We start from the raw sequence: 17,886 nt of genomic DNA on the forward strand, positions 1-17,886 counted from the left end.
AAAAAGCTCTTGCCCCTTTGGCTGTCCCCCATTCTTAGTGCTTTCTGCAGCTGATTTACTGTAGTCGAATGCCCTGAATTAGTCAGCTGTTTGTCTGTGTCAAACACCTTTCTCCTTGCAGTGACCTGCAGAAAAGAACCAGGGAAGGGGGAATCCTTTTGCTCTGCAGTTGACCTCAGGCATGGGAATTTCTCCTCCCTCTTTCAAAGGCTTCTCTTCCAAGTCCAAGGACTCTGCTGTGGACCTGGGCCTTGTGAAGCTTGGTCCCTGAAGTCCCTGTAATGGCTCTTGCAGGAGTGACATGATTTTGTGTCTCACAGTCCATGTGGCACTGGGTCGGTGTCACTTCAGGCTGTGTTGAAGATTATTTTTGAGGAAACATCTGTCATATGACACAACCAATAGTGCTATGTGATCCTCTCCTTTTCTGCTTCCTTATGTTTTATAATTGATCCTTTTTGTGTTGACATCTGCTTTTCTGTTTGATGTGTTCTGTCTTGGTGGTGTCAAATGTAAATTCATGTCTGTGTGCCCATAATGTCACAGGATTCAGAAGATGGTGGTGGGAGCCACTTGGTGTGGAGCAAAGACTGTCTCATTTGGAATGAATTATGCTTCAGGGACCAGTTAACTAGGTTTGTCAGATGCCAGGGGACTCAGGGACGTTTTCCACCTGTACATTAGGGTACTGATCCTTTCGTAGCCCAAGTGATTTTTTTCAGGCAAACCAAGCTACCCAGAGTGTCCAGCAGCCTTCATATCCTTTCTAAGCTATCAATAACAGTTTGTGGTGACAGAAATTCTGTTGGAGACCATTGCCCATGACCTGGTCATGCCAATGAGGCTGGCATTGCCTTGTCATCCTGTGAGGTATCATATTGTCACATCTGCACCGTGCTAGGAACAGGATACAGATACCAGCCTAGCAGTGGGTGTGCAAGGCTCTCTGGCTAACTTCCCTCAGTGCTCCCCCCTCAGTGGGTGGCTGATGTCTCACCTGTCAGTGTTAGCCTTGTCCATGGCGGCCAGGTGGTCTTTGGTTACACTGCACTTCTAGGAGTGCCAGGAGCATGAGGAACAGCAGGAATCAGACTAAGCAGTGCCCATAGCACCAAGCCTGCAGAGTTCAAGAAGCATTTGGACAATGCTCTCAGGCACATGGTGATTCTTGGAATGGCCTGTGCAGGGCCAGGAGTTGGACTTGAAGATCCTGATTGCTTCCTTCCAACTCAGTGTATATTCTATAATCTGTGACTCCTGGAACCTCCTCAGACCAAGACGAGTGTCCACCCATGACACACTGTGAGCCCTTCCCACACTCTGCTGTAAGAGGTCCCCCTCTGTTAAAACCTCAGCTCCTGAAGATTCATGTCACTGTTCTACCCTCAATTAGTGTGTCTTGGCTCTCCCTGCAGTAGATTAATGGATAAAAAAAAATTTCCTACACAGCTGATTCTTGCTACATCTTACCTCACAGCTCACAGGATCGTGCCCCAAGTTTTCTGAGATCTGCCAGTGTCCTGGGCTTTGGACTCTTTGCTCAAGCTCTTGAACTGCAGAGGTGTTTGGCCAGACAATGCTGGAGAGGCAACAGCTACATCAACTTGTGAGACCCAGGCAAACACCTTGGTGATTTTGCTTTGGGACAGATGAGACTCTGCCAGGGTGAGAAAGTATGTTTCCAGCTTTCCTGGGTGTGAGGCAAAGCCTGGCACTGAGACTGAGTGATACCACTGCTCACACTGTCTGCCTGAGCTTGCAGGCAGCCTGAAACAGGAGCTCTGAGAGCTGTTCTGCTTCCTCCTTCCCTCCAGAACAGGAAATCTCATCTACTGGTATGCAAGAGGACATGGTAGTTCTGCATTGTCTGAAAGGGCTGGGCTGAGATTCAGTAAGAACAGCAAGTACTTCTGCTAACAAATATCTGAAACAATAACGGGGGGGAAAAAAAACAGAGCAAAACTCTTTATTAGAAAGGGAATCAGATTTTATTTTTATACCCACAAAGTTAAAAATATGCATTTCAAAATATTTACAATGACTATATATGAAATAACCTTTGTTAATGAAACACCAACATACAGTACTAGAATATATCCACCAAATTGATAAAGTCTACATAAGAAGAAAATGTAACAGAAAGAGAGAGAGAGGTAAATAGCATCCATGCACAATCTGGTTTTTATACTCTCTACCTTTTAACTCTGAATGGAGTCACAGGGAATTTTGACCTCGTCTCTTGCAAATGCCTCTTGTGACTGAGATTCTTCAAACTAACAGAAATTTGTGGGTTGCAGCAGTACCAGTGCCTAACTTTCCTATGCCAGCCTTTCACATGGGGACCTTGTGTTACAGAGTGGACTCAGAATCCCTCAGCAACCCTGGGAGGTAGCTAGTTTTATGGAAGGATTTGGCAGATGAGAAGCACCAGGTTAAGTGGCTGGCCTAATGTTGTGCAGCAAGGAGCAAAACTCACAAGCCCTACTTCCTCTCTCCTAATCTCTCATTAGGGAATAACTTTCCTCTGCTAACCATTATCTGCTTTTGAGATGAGCTTTGTCACAAGGTGGGGCACTCAATTAATATCATATACCAGGTGATGATGTGGGAAAAAGCCCTGCCTACACATAAGGACTTGTCTCAGTAAGGATCTGCGATGTAGCAGTGCTGTTACCATGTTCTGGAGTTGAACAGAAGATTATTTTAGTGTAGACACACATCCAGGTGGTTCCCTCCCTGCATGTGTACCACTGAGCAACTGCACCCTCTGTAATTAAGAACCTCTGTATATCTTTACCTCTATTCTCTCTCTCTCTCTCTCTCTCTCTCTCTCTCTCTCTCTCTCTCTCCATCATCCATGCCTGTAATTTGCCATTCCTACTTGTATCTTATTCAATCATGGGAATATCAAATAGAAAACAGAGCAGCAAAAAAATTTGCTGCCTTATTTTTGTAGATATTTTAATACAAAATTAATCCAATTTCTATTGTTTTTTTTTTCTCAATTTAACATCTTTAGCATTCACTTATGTGCATATATATATATTTATATATATTAAAAAATGTAACAAAAGGCCCATCCCATTTGTATCAATGGACAAATAAAGGGGTCATAATCCTCACTTGCCCAACCCACAAGGCACACTCAAATGTAAGTGAGAAGGGCTCTAGGAAGAGAAAAAGATATAGCCCTTGTTTATGTGGTGCCCTTTAATCATCACTGCTGAGCTTGAAGCTTTGTGAAGGTATGGCACAACTTTGCAGAAAAGGAGAAGAGCTGTCTGGGTCACTTGCATATTTCTAGCCCCAGAAGTGCTAGATCAGTAGGAGTTGTTTCTCCCTCTCTTTGGTGAAGGAGTTTCTGAGGATTCTAGCTTTGTTAGTGATTTTTCTGCAGTGGCAATGGTGATGATGGTGGCTGTTTTTGTCTATTGGCCCAACAGTTCTTTCAGCAGAGTAATTCTTCCCCACTCCCAGTAGCCAACCCTCTCCCCTGGACACCCATCAGCCTTATTTTTTCCTAAGAACAAGGTAGAGGATGCCGATGATGAAACTGAAGCAGAAGCAGATCCAGGCCAATATGAAGCAGTAGCCATGGTGAGGATTTGTGGCGAATGCCACTGTGCTTGTGAACCGAGCTGTGTAAATGGAGACTGCAATCAGAATGCACATCCCTGTGGGAAGGAAGAGGGAAAAGAGAGTTGGAAAACGCACAGAAACCAGCATTGCTGCAGGACTTCTGAAGTGCTGCTGTCCCCTGAGATTGTAATGCATGTCTTGTGCCATATGAGAGAGGAGCTGCTGCCCATTAGGCTTATTTGTGGAGGATTTCTTTTGCAGCTGTGATGACATAAGACACTTGGGGCTTGTTTAGTGGATGCCATGAGGAATAAACCTTTGTTAGGAGAAAATCAGTAATAAGATCTGACGACAGTTTGGTGCTACGTATTGAATCCCAAGTGCAGTAGCTAACTGCTTATTCCCCCGCTCCCCAAAACACTTGAATCCTTTTTGTTGTCTTTCAAAGGTATTTTGCAAAACCCACTGGGATTTCCTAATGAAAATCTGGAAATACTTTCATTATATACAGCCAAAAAAATCCCAACCCAACACTTTCCCATTTGCCGGTGCTTTGTTTTGTAACAAAAATTGGGCCACTGGAAACATTTACTGGCTGAGAACCTCCCCTGGTGACCATATGTGGCTACTTGTGTTCACAGAGGCAGTGGGACACCCAGGGAGCCAAGGCACCGTGTGCAGGTGCATACTCACAGCAGACCAGCATGACGGCTCCGGTCATGTAGAAACGTTTGCCTTTTTCCAGGGTGAACAGCTGGATAATGAACAGGACGAGCGCCACAACGGAGAAAATGATCGAGAGGATCATAAAGGCTTGCACGGCTTTGAGGGAAGCTGTCAAAACACAGAGAATGGATTGGAGAAGGTCAGGACTTGGTCTCGGCAGTGCTCATCAACGTCCTGTGATTCACCACGATGAAAATGCGGCAGTAACTTACCCTCATCTTCACTGCTAACTGGCAGCTCAGTGCAGGTCCTGTTGCACAGCAGCCAGAGTCCTGTTGAGATCCTTGCATAGTTGGAAGAACCCACCATCCAAACCTGAAACAGGATAGAACAGAGGTTGTGTCTTGGGACAGGAAAGCTTCTTTGCTCTTCCATCAGACTAAACCATGAAGCGAGTCCAAGTGGCCCAACTGCCCAGAAACGTCGGCACCGGAAGGTGGGACACTGGCTTCCAGTGCCAGGAGTCATTTGGTCTGGGCAAAACACCGTGAGGTCTGTTCCAGTCATCGTGGAGAAATCTCCCAGGTCATCCTGACCCTCCTCCTGTGCGAGGCGGGTGCGAGGGGACCCCAAGATGCGCCCTGACGGCGGGCGGGGGGCGCGGGGGCCTGGGCAGCGCCACCAGGGGTCCCCCTCAGCACAGAGCTCCCGTGGCCCCCGCGCCCCTCGGCGTGGGATGCCCCGGGTGGGAACAGGCTGGCCCTGGCCGAGGGAACAGTGCCGCGCCAGGGCTGGCACTGCTGAGCCCCATGAAGGGTTGAGGTGCTCCGGGCTCGGGGGTCCAGGGACGTGACAAACAAGAGGCTGCCTCCTGCACCATCCTGGCTGCCTTCCTGCTCCCTGAGCCACCCATCACTGCTTCCTCTCTCCCCATGGCCACGAGTGGATGTTCCTCACCCTCACCTGAGCACCCACCCCCCGATCTGCCTGCCAGCCGTGTCTAAGGCCGGCTGTCTGCGGGAGGTGACAGCCATGCCTCGTCCAGGGCAGCCTACTTACGTTGGCAATGGTGGAGACAAAGAGCATGATGACAGTGGCAATGTGGACCACAAAGATACCGGCCAGTAGCACCAACATCTTGGGTCTCTTCGAGGTGGTCTCACCGACACAGAGAGCTCTGAGGGAGAACAAGAGCAGAGGGAGGATGTGAAGGGAAGAACTGAGTCAAAGAACAGCATTACCGTAAGATTTATTTACATGCAAAAACACAGGCTGATCTTAGGTTCACTCTGGAAATGTGGAATCACCAAAAAAAAAAAAAAAAAAGCCACTAGAAACTTTGACAAAATCTGCTCAAGAAGTTAAATAGAGCCCACAGATTAAGGAGCCAATATGGGAGGAGATGTAGAGCATGGGTAGATATCTTGGGGGCATTTTAAAAATAGCCTGAATATATACACAGGTTGCTTAAATTGACGTGTGTTAATGTAAAGTAAAAATGCCATGCTCCAGGCACACATTCTAGGAAGAGTAGGTTTTGCCCATGGGATTTACAGAGGTCAGGAAAGATTTTTCTCTTCCTGTTCTCCTCTGGTGTCTCAGCCTCTTCCAACTGGTCTGGGTCACAGACAAATGGTATGGAATGGGAGACTGTGGGCTCCTTGGTGCCTCAGCTGTTGAGTAGTTGTGAAGAGTGAGCCAGAGGGGCGGCCTCTACTCCACAGATCACTCTTGTAAGTGAAGGGAACAGTATGGAAATGCCATGAGGTTTTCTGGAGCTGGGGAAGATGCCCAGGTTTGAAATGAAAACTGCCTATTTCCCTTTTAAAACTTGAGGCATGCGGGTCACTTTATTAATACAGTAGGGTTCTGCTGTAATGCAAATTCCTCTTTGGTTTGTTTTGGGTATTTTTGCCTCTGTACCCTGCAAACTTTTACTTTTTTTTAAGACTTCCTGTCATTGATGAACATGTGATTAGAAAGAGAGAGGGGAATGTGCTTTAGAAAGCTTGCATGACATGGTTTGTCAAGACTGATGGCTTCTCACCTGAAAATGTGAAATACAAGGAACAAATCTAAGCTGTGAGAATGAGTGCAGACAATTCACACAAATCAAGTGAGTATATTTCAGGCAGAAGCATTTACTGAGTCCATTCTGTGGCCAGTAAACTTCCTAGAAAGTTTGACAGGCTGTGCTGCCCTTTCCCTCAGAAGTGCTGGTACTGAAGAGCAGTATCAAGCACATGATTAATGTTAGCTGTCAAGTTATTTTGGTCCATGTGACTCAGGTAGGGTCTGATGCTGTCACCATTTTTACAGGGTGTGGCAACACTGTCATGAAACAACACACTTATACTTTATGATGTCTTTCACACAAACTGTGACAAAAGGCTTTGTACAGTCTCATTCGTGTCTTTTTCACTTGATGACTCCACCTACTCCACTACTGTCTTTCCTCTCACTGTGGCCATGAGTGGGAGTGTATTCCTGTAAAAGGCTGCAGCTGTTCCTGGCACTGCTTTGTTACAGTTTCCCAAACCACAGTGAGTAGGCAGGGCTTCTCCATCAGTGGCACTTTGACCACTTCAGCATTAGCTGGGGACCGGGAAGAATTCCTTGAGTTTAGGATCTCAAGGAACCAGTTCTGTTAGGTCACTGCTCCCACCCCAACAAGGCTACTCTTTAGTAAGACAGATTAGGTTTGGTGTCTAGTCCCATCTCCTCAGCAAATCGTGTCTACTCTAAGGTTTCCTTCACCCAGAGAACTCTCTGGAGATGTTAGTCCCTGACTTGCTGAATGTGGGCCAGGTTTGCTTGTCTGCTTTGGGGTGTCTTGGCAAACTTGTGCTCTAGAGCTTGGTTTGGCTGGATGGCCTGGTCACGGCGACCTCTCTTGTCACAGTGCTTCCCTTAGTGATGATCTTGGAGAAAGCACAGCCTTCTTAGGACTTGTACTCTGACTGTAGTGACAGACACTTATGATTTCAGCACTGCTAAAATTCAGGTTCTCAACAGTATATGGAGGCTGCCACATGAACACACTTAACCTAAGAGTTAAACCCCTTTCCACTGTAAAAGGAACGAGGGTTTCAAAATGCTGGATGGCAACTGATACAGATATCACCACTGCAACTCAAACTAGAAACTATTGCTGTTGCCATGACTAAGTAACAAATCTGCAGCAAATTCTTGAGTCAAATATTTCTGTCCCTTTGACTACTTCCCTTTTTTTTCTTTTTTTTTTTTTTTTTTTTGTTACCTTGGTTCTTACACAAACTTTCACAAGTGCTCTTGACACTATTGGGTGCTGACAAGCATAAACCAAACTGACAAATTTGCCTGCTCTGAAATTTGCCTTTACTAAACAGTGGCTAAACTTTCTTCTTTCTTAGATGGATGTATTTTTCCATGGCCTCTTTAAAATCTCATTCAGTGGGGTTTTTTTTCCTTATTATTTTTTAGGACCTTCAAACAAAGCTTTCTACTTGAAAGATTAAAAACCTACTTTCATGACATCCTAAGGACTAGAACAGTCCTTTTGAATGCATCTTTTGGTTGCATTCAGAAATGAAAATGAGGGATAAAATGTTACTTTACAATGTAAAAAAAAAAAAAAATAAAACCAAAATCATGACCACACACCCAGCACTTTGACCAATACTCTAAGAAGAAACTGAAATCCTTTATTCCCTTTGCTTTTTCTGCCTATTTTAGCACTGCAGGAGAGCAGTGTTAGTTCAGGTGCTTTCAGTGCACCTACTTCCTGAGAACGTCAGCACCTCTCCCTGAATACACACGATATCAAATGCAAACTCCCCCAGGGGATATGTGCTCACAGCTTAGTTTTGATTCTTTGTGAGTTAAAGCACAAGCCTCCCTCTGTATTCATTTGCTTTCCCCTTTCTTCATCTCTCTCTGCCTGTTAAATAAAACACGAGAGAACAATCCCAGAGGAGCCGTGGGTGAAGGAATGGCACTGAAATAGATTCACTTCTGCTTCTGATGCTGTGGCGTGGACATTTCCTCCCATTAGACAGAGAACCTGGCAGAGCATCAGGGACTGACAGGATACCGTTTCCATTTGTTAAGTGTGAGACATCTTTCTCCACTACAGGGTGGGGTCACATTGCTGGAGCAATAGGACAAAATTGCATGCAAATGCCTTTTCTTCCATTCCCCTACCTAAACTGCAGCTGCATTTGGAGTTCCTCAGGCTCTTCCTGAGCTATGAGTCAGTCTTAGCCTTCCTAGAGCTGCCAGCTTTTTCCACTGACTCACCCCAAAGCTCTCAAACCCCACAATAATTTAACCCTAAAAGATTAAGTGCTCAGGACACTGTCATTTTTAGGACTGCTTCTCAAGAACCAGTCAAGCAAACAATTTGTGAGTCTTCCCCAAGCATCCTTCAGAGGAGAGAGCCCAATTAAGCCAAGAAAAAAAAGTAAAGAGACATAATGGTAGAAGGACTACTGAGGTAGGGCAGGCTAGTGGGGAAGTGAAGATCATGCATGTGCTGAACAGCCTGCATGAGTCAAGGGAAGATCTTGTGCTGATAACAGTGAACTTTCCTTTTCATGAGGTGATGGATGAAGAGAAATACAAGCCACACCAACAGTAAGCATGAATAAGAATCACCATAGAAGCCTTCAGCACAAAAAACCTGCAGATAAGCATGAGAGACTGTTAGCTGTGTAGAGACTATTTCTCTGACCATGCAGGAGTCCACATGTTGGGGAACAACACACAGCTCTGCTGCACCCCAGTTCAAGCTCAAGCAGGCTGGTACTATCTAGTGCCTAAAACTAAGACAAAGTCTTCTCCTGCAGGCAGATTGTTGCCACCAGTATCGCCCCTCTGTCTACTTAAGTGTTTTGGATCCTTCTGTCTGAGGGCAATACAGAGAAGTGAGTCCTCGCCCCTGGTTTGCTTCTGAGCAAAGGATCAGGATGGAATGTGTAGTGCCACTTGGAGATATGATAAAGGCCAGTGGTATAGCTCCTCAAATACAGGGAGGGAGTTACTCAAGAAGGTAAGCCAGATTAGGTAGAGGTCCTTTGCTTCTGACAAAAAGTGCATTGCAGTGAAAGGACTAGAGGGTAAGTAAGTGTACAGGATGTTTCTGCAGGAACAATGGGGTTGTTTCAGGTGAAAAATCAGGACACTCTCAACTAAATTTGAAATATTTTAGATCTCAAGTATTCCTTAATGGATGTAGCTCATCTGACTTCCATTTCCATCTTCCTCTCTGAACTGAGGTGCCTGCTTGGGACTGTGTCTCCCAGGCTGAGTTGGTGAGGTGTACTGTGAGAGAAGCTGGCTGAGTGGGAACCCAGTCAATATCCTCTATCCCCTAGAGTTTCCAAGGAGAAGAAGACATGTAATTTTCACTGCCTGTGCACACTGGTGACCTCTGACTCCTTTCAAAGTGAATTTTTCAGCTGAGGAGCCTTTCGTTTGATACATTAGATTTCTCAACAATGGAAAGATAGCTTTTTGGGGAAAAAACAAATGCCTTTGGTTAGAATGTCAACAAAAATCTCCATAGATTGAAAACAACTAGCACAAAAGAAATTCTGCCTTTCCCAGCTGCCCCTATAGAATATAAGGAAGGCAGCAGTAAGTCAGACCAGTGGTCTGACTCTCCCAGTCTCTGATGGGGACAACAGGAGGTCCAATATTTAGAGAAATCATGTGACCTTGGACAATGTCTGAGGGGCACAGAGTCACAGCAGGAATGCTGGTGGTTCAAATCAGGGCCAAGGCCACTTGGAAACGAAGGATAAAACTGGGCAGAAAGTAAAAACTGTCTGGTATTGTTTGAGACAGCCACAAGCTTCCACCTCTGTTACCAGCGCATTCCTCGGTGCAAAGCCAACCCACAAACAGCAATGCTGCCATGTTGCTACCAGTAAGGGAAACCTCAGTGTGGTATAAAACCTTCTGCAGAATTTGAACACATGCCTTTTCACTGATCTGAGACCATCACTGCTTCTTAGACCTGCTACAATTGCACACCTTGTCCTTGTGTGGGCTATGAGCACCAGTCCTCATTGTGCCCAGAGTCATTTCACAGGATGCAAAGATGTGAATACCTCTCTGGTATTTCGGTGGCATGATGACTTTGGACATGTCACATTGTTACTAGAAAGCTCATGACAACTTTAAACAACAGAGAAGAATCTTTTGCTTCCACCCTTTGCTCTGTCTCTTGCTTCAGATCCTGATGAATCCAGAGTCCTTGCTGACTCCAGACTTTTACAAACTACTGTATGTCAGCACTGCTGTTGACAGCCTGGTTTTGACAGACCAGCCTGACTCAATTTACAAGTCAGATGCTTTTTATAGACATGTTGATGAGTAGATTGGTGCCTCTGGAAAGAGATTTCACTCTGTGTGTGGGAGAAGGGCTGGGCAGGAGGCGTGCGTGGGCACACGGAGACCTTGGAGCCTCTGGCTCATGGCACTGAGATCTCATGTACATCTGGGTACTGGCTGGGGTGACCACATGGGTATAGCAAGGCTGTAAAACCAGCAGGTTAATGTCAGCCAAAAGGAAAGTGCAGACCAGCCTGAGGGGCTACAGCTGAAAATAAGTTAAAGTAAATGGAAGATTTTGTCTGGTTCTTGTGAAGCATTTCCTGGTGGAATGGATCAATTCCACTCTCTCTCCAAGAGATCAGTGGAATTGCCTTCCCAAGGGAGTGGTGAAACACCAGCATGTGAAAAATTTCTTATGGGATCTGACAAATTCCTCAAGAATCCACCCTTGGTGATGAACCTCCACTCACTGAGAAATGCAGAGGGGAGTCACAAAAGATGACACATAAGGGTTTTCCAGCTCTCATGCTCATGATTCATATAAGAGTGGGGAAATATCAGAATTCCTAGGGCAGACAGTGAGAAATCGGCATTTTCTCCAGAAGAAACCACCCTCGAGTGCTCAGCCATGTGACAACATCAACTGAAACTCCAATGCTGGCTTGGTAGTGGGAAAGGGAAGAGACAGCTGCCTGGGGCCTGGCAGGCAGCCAGCAGCCGCTGCTGGAGGAAAACACTGTCACTCCTCACCCCAGGCACGCCAAGGAAGGGCTGGGACTGATGGGCAGCAAGTCGAGGGAGGGTGGGGAAGGGAACCCCGGAGCTAAGGGAGGCACAGAAGGGTTCCTCTGTTCCTCCAGAGGCGCCATGCAGAGCACTCTCACCCCTCAGAGCGCTGGGTGGTCCCTGGGTGGGTTAATTAGACCCCTGAATGTTGGCAGGAGTTCCAGCAAGATTCTGAGATACATGAGAAACATTTGTGGGAGGACTGGCAGTCTGGGCATTGACGTGTTGTGTGTAGGGTGTGCATCTGCAGCTCTGTGTGGCTCCCCCCATGACTGGAAGTGTGCATCTGTGGGATCCCTGTGAACTCTTTCTGTGTGTCTGTCTGTCTGTGTGTGTGTGTGTGTGCACAGCTTCCTTATGGGTGCACGGGTCATCTACCTGTGCCACACTGGCAGTGCCCAGGTGGGAGAAACTCTCTGACAGCTCTGACAGGGAAGCTCAGGTTACAGAGTGGTATGAGCAAAGTACACAGATCACTTCTGGAGGGACTTCCTGCTTTTCCTCTTTGCAACGGCACTTAGACAGAGGTTGAAGGACTGCGAAGCCCACATCAGCTGTGCCTTTGGCTGCATTCTTGGATTAAAACTGCAGTCCTGTGATTTGCACAGACAGTCTTGTGTAGATATTCCTTTTTTTCTTTTCCAAAGGAGGGTAACTCTAAAAAAGAAGTTGTATCTTACTGTGTGTCTGTCTCTCAAAACTGCAAAACCTCTGAACATGCAAGCACAGCCCATGAGATGCTGAGGAAAGTGTGACTGGGGCATCTAAAGACTCTGAGCTTTTGGGTCAGTTTGCTTTCAGGGTGCCTTCGCTCCTGCATGCCATCTTGGAAAAGATTCTGAAGGATTCAAATACAAAATTGTGTGAAAGCTCCTTCTTTCAACCAGAGTGCACAAGAGATGAACTGGGGGGAGCATGTGTATAAAGCAGGCACAGGAGGAGGCTGTGCAGCCTGGAGCTGGTCACTGCTCTGTGCAGGGTGGGGTAAAGGTGGTCGTGGTGTAAAATACCCCATCTGGCTTTCAGAGGGCTCCTCACACCTGTGATCAGTAAGATTTAAGCTGGTTCATGTTCCACGTGGCTCTGGAGACATCAGGAGCTCCCCTGCTGAGGGCACAGCAGCTGGCCCAGCTGCAGGCACTGAAGGCCAGCTCTCAGCTCACAGACAGGCTGGCTCCGCTGCCCAGGCTGTCACAGCCAGGGGATGTGCCCAGCTCTCCTTCAGCAGGGGCCCACATTCCTAGGGCTGCTCTTCAGCAGCCCTCTGACCAGCCTGCTCCAGGCTCTGAGCATTTTGTAGCTCCCCTCCTGCTCCCAAGGCTCTCACTATCTTTCCCAGAGGCTTGCTGGAGCCAATACAGGGAAGATACCTCTCTGGAATGAGAAGAATGTGGAAAATGGACTCAATCGTGAAGGTTGCTTTCACAACCCCCCTTGCTCAGCAGACTCTGCCCTGCGAGGGCAAAAGGACAACAAAGGTCCTCACCCTGGATTTCCTCAAATACAAAAACATATTGCCAGGTAGCCTCACATCACAAGGACTAAGCCTTCAGCATGAGTCACTGTTCACCTGTGTCAGCCACTCCAGGGCTCAGGGTTCAGTGCATTTCCTGCAGGACTGGGGATGACCCAGCCCAGATCTGTCCCTGGGCTCTCCTCATGGGTGTCTCCCCATGCCTCTGCTACAGACTTGTTTTCACAGGGTAAAGGGGATAGATCTCAACTATGATCTTGGCAAACTTGTCACTCCCTTGGGCAATGCGGGTTCTGGAGCTGAGCTGTCCTAACCTGTCCCTCCCTTCTATGACAAGGCATGGGCTATATTGGGTCTAACCAAGAGAGCAGCTTCCATATACTCTCTGCCCTCCTGAAAACAGTTCAGGAGGAGCAGGATGCATGAAGCTGCAAATTTGGCCAGAGTTTCCTTTGTTCACTGTCAAGCTGTTCTAGCTAAAGAGGTACTTTCCAAAACTCTCCAAGCAGGGTCACATTCCAGATGGCAGCCCCGAGATGTGCTGCTTTGCTGCTCTCCCTGCAGTGTAATGGCAGAAAGCAGCTTAAGAAGCACTCCAGATTTCCCTCTGGGCAGTTTATACAGGGAACTGCTGCTTCACCCTGTGTCATGCTGTGGGATGACTGGGTATGGACTGGCCCTGACAGAGGATCAATACAGGAATAACTGAGATGTGCTTCAGCACATTTGTTCACTGCCACTGTTGAAATGACTGTGAGTTAGTTATCAATCCTGGCAGGGCCATGGAGAAGAGCCTCCTTTTCTGTGAATGCTGCTTTGCCTCAGCAGAAAAGACCAATAAAGTATTAAACATCCATCTTCAGATGTGAAGATTGGAAATCCCCTTCCTCACCCTCCCTTTTAGAGGAGTAGAAGAGCAGCTCCCTGCCTTGAAGGAAGGGTAAATAAATCTCGTTTTTTAGTTTTAGCTCATTAATTTTTTGTTGGAAAACAGAAGGAAGGAAAAAAAATTAGGAGTGCCATGCCTTGCAGACTGCCTTATGTTGTGCTGGGTGACAGTGCTGTTGTCACTTCCCTGTTGAAAGGTACAGGCACAGAAACCTGTTGAGATCAAAGGGGTCTAGTGCTATTTCTGCCTTACAGGGCACTTAAGCATCTGAGGGCAAATTCCAGCCCAGCATCAGGTGTCTCCTCCTTTGCCATCCCTGCAGCACTCAGCAAAGGGAGCACTGAGTGACCCGGAGCTGAGCAAGGGGAAACATGCCATGGGAGGGTGTCCCAGCAGCCAGCTGGGGACTAGGGGCCTGTGAAGGCCCATGGGAGCAGGCAGGGCTATGGAAGCAGGCTCCCTCCTGCTTTTGCTTGCTCTGAGGAAACAGAAGTGGGCACAGGCTGAGTGCCGTGTGCGAGCCTTGAGGCTGGGAGGGCGATGAATAGAGAGAAGGATTAGTGCTTGGGGAAATCTCCCCAGTCTCATTATAAGCAAGGCCCTGAGGTGGCTCTTTTACCAAAAACATGCTGGCTATTATCAGCAAATCTCCCAGAACTGTTTCAAAATACAACCTCTGCTCCACCCCAGACCACCAAACAGTAATTCCTGCGTGCGCTGCACCGCTCCCACACTGCAAAACTCAAAGACCACCGGCTAGGCCAGAAGGGCCGGTTTTGCAAGCCCAGGGCTCTGTCCCCAGCAGCAGGGTCTCACTGGGGGCTGAGGCACCCACTCCCAAGCTTGGTGCTTCTCCACAGGATCCCAGGTCAGTCACTCCTGCATTACTGTGTCCTGACTCCCTGGCTGTCAGAGGTGTCCCTGGGGATGGCATGTCCCCGTGGAGATGCCGGCTCTCACACAGGGGTAGCCGGGATGAATGGTTCATGTGTGTCACATGTCTGGGTGGTTAGTCATAGCTGGGGGAGCTTCCACAGGAGCCTACTGACAGGAATTCCTCAGTGTGGGTGGGTGTGCAGGGCCACACCGACACGCTGCATTACAAGGGGTGCTTCCAGGCACTGCAGTGTTAGTAAGGTGCCTCAGTTTTGATCCTTTTCCGATGCTAATCCCCACGGGAGCAAATAGAAATAATCTGCCTTCAAGCCCTCAGTGTCTCAGTGCTCACAATCCCCAAGTGGACTGGGTGGAGGCATTTGGCTGGCTTAGACCCCTGTTATCATAGGAAGAGTAGCTAATGGGCTCCAGGTTTTCACACTCTTCATGCCCACCTCCCTCGAGTGTTTGCTCAGAAAAGAATCCCACTACATCCAGAAATGTCAAGTGGGCAGTTCCAGGGCAAATCTGCTCTCTGAGGTGCCTTGAGGAATTCAAAGCTTCTGAGTGAAAGTTGTTCTGTGGCCACAGCATTTTTTTTTAATATCAGTATGATTTAATTGTTAATCTTATTAAATGACAACTTCCAAAAATGCTTTCTTCCCATTCCAGTTTCTGACGCCCTGGAAACGCTGCCTCAGTCAGTTTCCCTACAACTCCAAACACATTTATTTCTTAGTCAAGAGGCACCACTGCATGACTGAGCTACAAGCAGCAAGGCAAGAGGGGACTTAAAAATTCACAAAATCCATCGTTTTTCCAAAAAGTTACTGTCAGCTCAGCTTCTGGTTCATTCATATAGTAATTATGAACAGTCCCAGCCTGAGCCCCACCCATTCCTGGCCCTATTGGGCTACATACTGTTCAGTCTCTTTCAAACCCCTGAAACTGTGCAGGGGCGGGCTGAGTTCCTGCAACAGGAACCAGTGTGGTGCCAACAAACTGGCTTTGCTGCACTCCCTTTTGCAGACCTCAAAAATAGCTCAGAATTGACCGCAGGATGCAAACCACAGCAGGCAGACGAAAGAAGACAAATGGTGAAGAAAAGGAGGGAAAGAAAGAGGGGGTGGTTGTGTAGAAAAAAGGCAGGTGAAGAGGGAGAGTTGCCAGTCTCTGCAATCCTACACTTCCCATCAGTGTCTCTATCTCCTTGACACACCCTTCCAGCAGCCCATGGTGCTCCTGGCAATTCCACCCGCTCCCCCACTTCGCCTTGCAGTGCTCCCCACTCCAGTGGCTGTGCTGCCACAGAAGGTGGAACACAAATTTCTGCCCTTCACGTGGCTCTGCTCAGAACTGGGGCTTGGCTTCAGCCTCAGGAGCCAGAATCCCTGGAAAAAGAGAGATTGCCTCCATTGTACCCCAGAGTCTGCAGCTTTGGGGCCTCTCAGTCTTCACTTGGAATGATTGCTATTGTTTTAAATTAGAGCTTGGCAAACTAATTATGGAGGGGAGAGAGACAAGCAGAAGTATTTGAGCGCCAGAAAAACTGAGCCTGCAGCCCTAATTCCAAGCAGGCATTTTTCCACATTTGTCAACAATGCTACTCCAAAAGCACAGAGCAGCTCCTGAGCATGAGCTGGCCCAGGTTAGGCACCCGTGCCTGCACCCTGGCTGCACGTGTCCTGGAGGTGAAAATAACATTGCTGCTGCCAGCACTGCAGGGCTGCAACCAGGGTGCTTTGTAGTGCCCCTTTGCCCCATAAGGCAGCTGGATTTCAAAGCAAAACATGGAAATGAAGGTGCGTGCCATAGCCAGCTCGAGTGCCAAGACGAAGAGAAGTGAAGGGGCAGAGAAGAAAGGCAATCTGGTTAGGAGAGCTGTTAGGAGAGGGAAGCAGCCACTAAGGGAGCATAGTTGGTGAGGATTTTCAGGAACAGCTCTTACCGTGTGGGCTGGGGCGGGTGCTGGCACCTGTGGAAGAAGGAGCGTGCTGGGCTGCAGTGCCGGTGTCCCGGAGCGCAGAGCTGGAGTGAAGGGGAGTGACCTGGTGGTGGTTTAAGTTTCCTCCGGTGGTGTGGGAGGGTGGTGTCTTTCCACTCTGTTTTAAAGGAGTTACTATGAATCAGACTGCCTTTAAAGAGAAGGAAAAAAAAAATAAAATTAATGAGCTACGCCCTGTTTTGTTGGCAGGGTGTCAAGAGTCTCTGGGAGGAAACCAGCGATTCAAAGAAATCTGTGCAGGGCTGCCTGTGACTCAGTGTGCAGCGCAGAGACCACAGCCTGGAAAAACGGCTGACGCTGATCCAGCTGAGTAAGAGAGGCCCACAACAGCATCTGTTTATAAAACTGAACTTCTGGTTGTCATAAAAAAAAAAAAAAATGTATAGTTACAAATGTGGCAACAGGGCTTCAACAATAAAATCGCTCAAACAAACAGTGGGTTGGCAAGGGGGATCCCGGGGCTGGGTGAGTCACGGCATCCCCTCCCCGTGCTGCATGGAGAGAAGGCGCTGAGGCTGACAGCATGGGGGAATTCAAATCGGACCTGTGAGGCTGGCATGGACAAGACTTTTGGGAATATATCAAGGAGTAGAGATGTTCAAAATGCAGCTCTGGTCTGGTGGTGACTCTGGAGTGATTTGGCCAGATAGTGGTGGTTTGCTTCCCCAGAGAGAGCAGGCAGGGAAGAAGAAATGAGGAGCTTGTTATTCACAGTTTTCTGAGGTCAGCATTTCTTGCCATCTTAAAGACTTCTAAAAATAGATCCTTTACATTTGCTGAGAATTGGCTGGTGGAGTTGTCTCATAGATGCTACAGGAAAGATTGAATTGGGGTGTGCTTGAGATGTGGGTGAAAGGGGAAGAAGTTTGTCAGGAAGCATCCGTGTTAAAATACGATCCATACTGCGATAGAGTCGGCGGTCTGCTACTACCCTGCCTTTGCAAGGCCCAGCAAAAGATAAGCAGATACTAACAAAATACCTGGCAAAGGCCTTTCCAACTTTAATGAGGATGACATTGGATTGCCTTTATTTGAAAAACAAAGCTGGTTCTCTTTGAAATCTATACAGATTAAAAGATCTTACTGGTTTTCAGATTATTCCTGCTGTCTGGTGTTATCGATATGTGTCTGGTCTAATTTTAGACTATAGCAACCTGCTTAGAAAAGAGCTATGGATAAAACAACAGCAAAGATGACACATATGATGAGCAAAGACAATCCCGTGGGAATTTTTCCACTGATGGAAAGTAAAGACAGTCTTTTTTCCACAAGGATAAAATAAGCCTAACTGTG

General features: G+C 47.4%; 2 protein-coding genes across 3 annotated transcripts in view; one reads left to right on the forward strand and one right to left on the reverse strand.

The window, feature by feature from the left end:
• The window catches only part of GSG1 (germ cell associated 1), a 105,596-nt gene that overhangs the window by 51,179 nt on the left and 36,531 nt on the right, over positions 1-17,886 (forward strand). The gene's annotated exons all lie outside the window — the stretch shown is intronic.
• Positions 1,964-16,958, reverse strand: EMP1 (epithelial membrane protein 1). The gene is made up of 5 exons (XM_071423097.1): positions 16,537-16,958; positions 5,305-5,422; positions 4,518-4,620; positions 4,273-4,413; positions 1,964-3,674 (listed from the first exon to the last, which is right to left on the reverse strand). The coding sequence occupies exons 2-5, from the start codon at positions 5,380-5,382 to the stop codon at positions 3,511-3,513; spliced, it is 486 nt and encodes a 161-aa protein (XP_071279198.1). The 5' UTR covers positions 5,383-5,422; positions 16,537-16,958; the 3' UTR covers positions 1,964-3,510.

This window comes from Agelaius tricolor, unplaced genomic scaffold (assembly GCF_023055355.1).
Source record: "Agelaius tricolor isolate 1412-34295 unplaced genomic scaffold, bAgeTri1.0.p SCAF_3, whole genome shotgun sequence".
Classification (NCBI taxonomy): domain Eukaryota; kingdom Metazoa; phylum Chordata; class Aves; order Passeriformes; family Icteridae; genus Agelaius; species Agelaius tricolor.

Coding starts and splice junctions, on each gene's coding strand:
- EMP1 (XM_071423097.1), bottom strand. CDS start 5,382: ATGTTGGTGCTACTGGCCGGTATCTTTGTGGTCCACATTGCCACTGTC. Junction 4,621..5,304: donor TTGTCTCCACCATTGCCAAC/GTAAGTAGGCTG, acceptor ATCCTGTTTCAG/GTTTGGATGGTGGGTTCTTC. Junction 4,414..4,517: donor AGTTAGCAGTGAAGATGAGG/GTAAGTTACTGC, acceptor GTGTTTTGACAG/CTTCCCTCAAAGCCGTGCAA.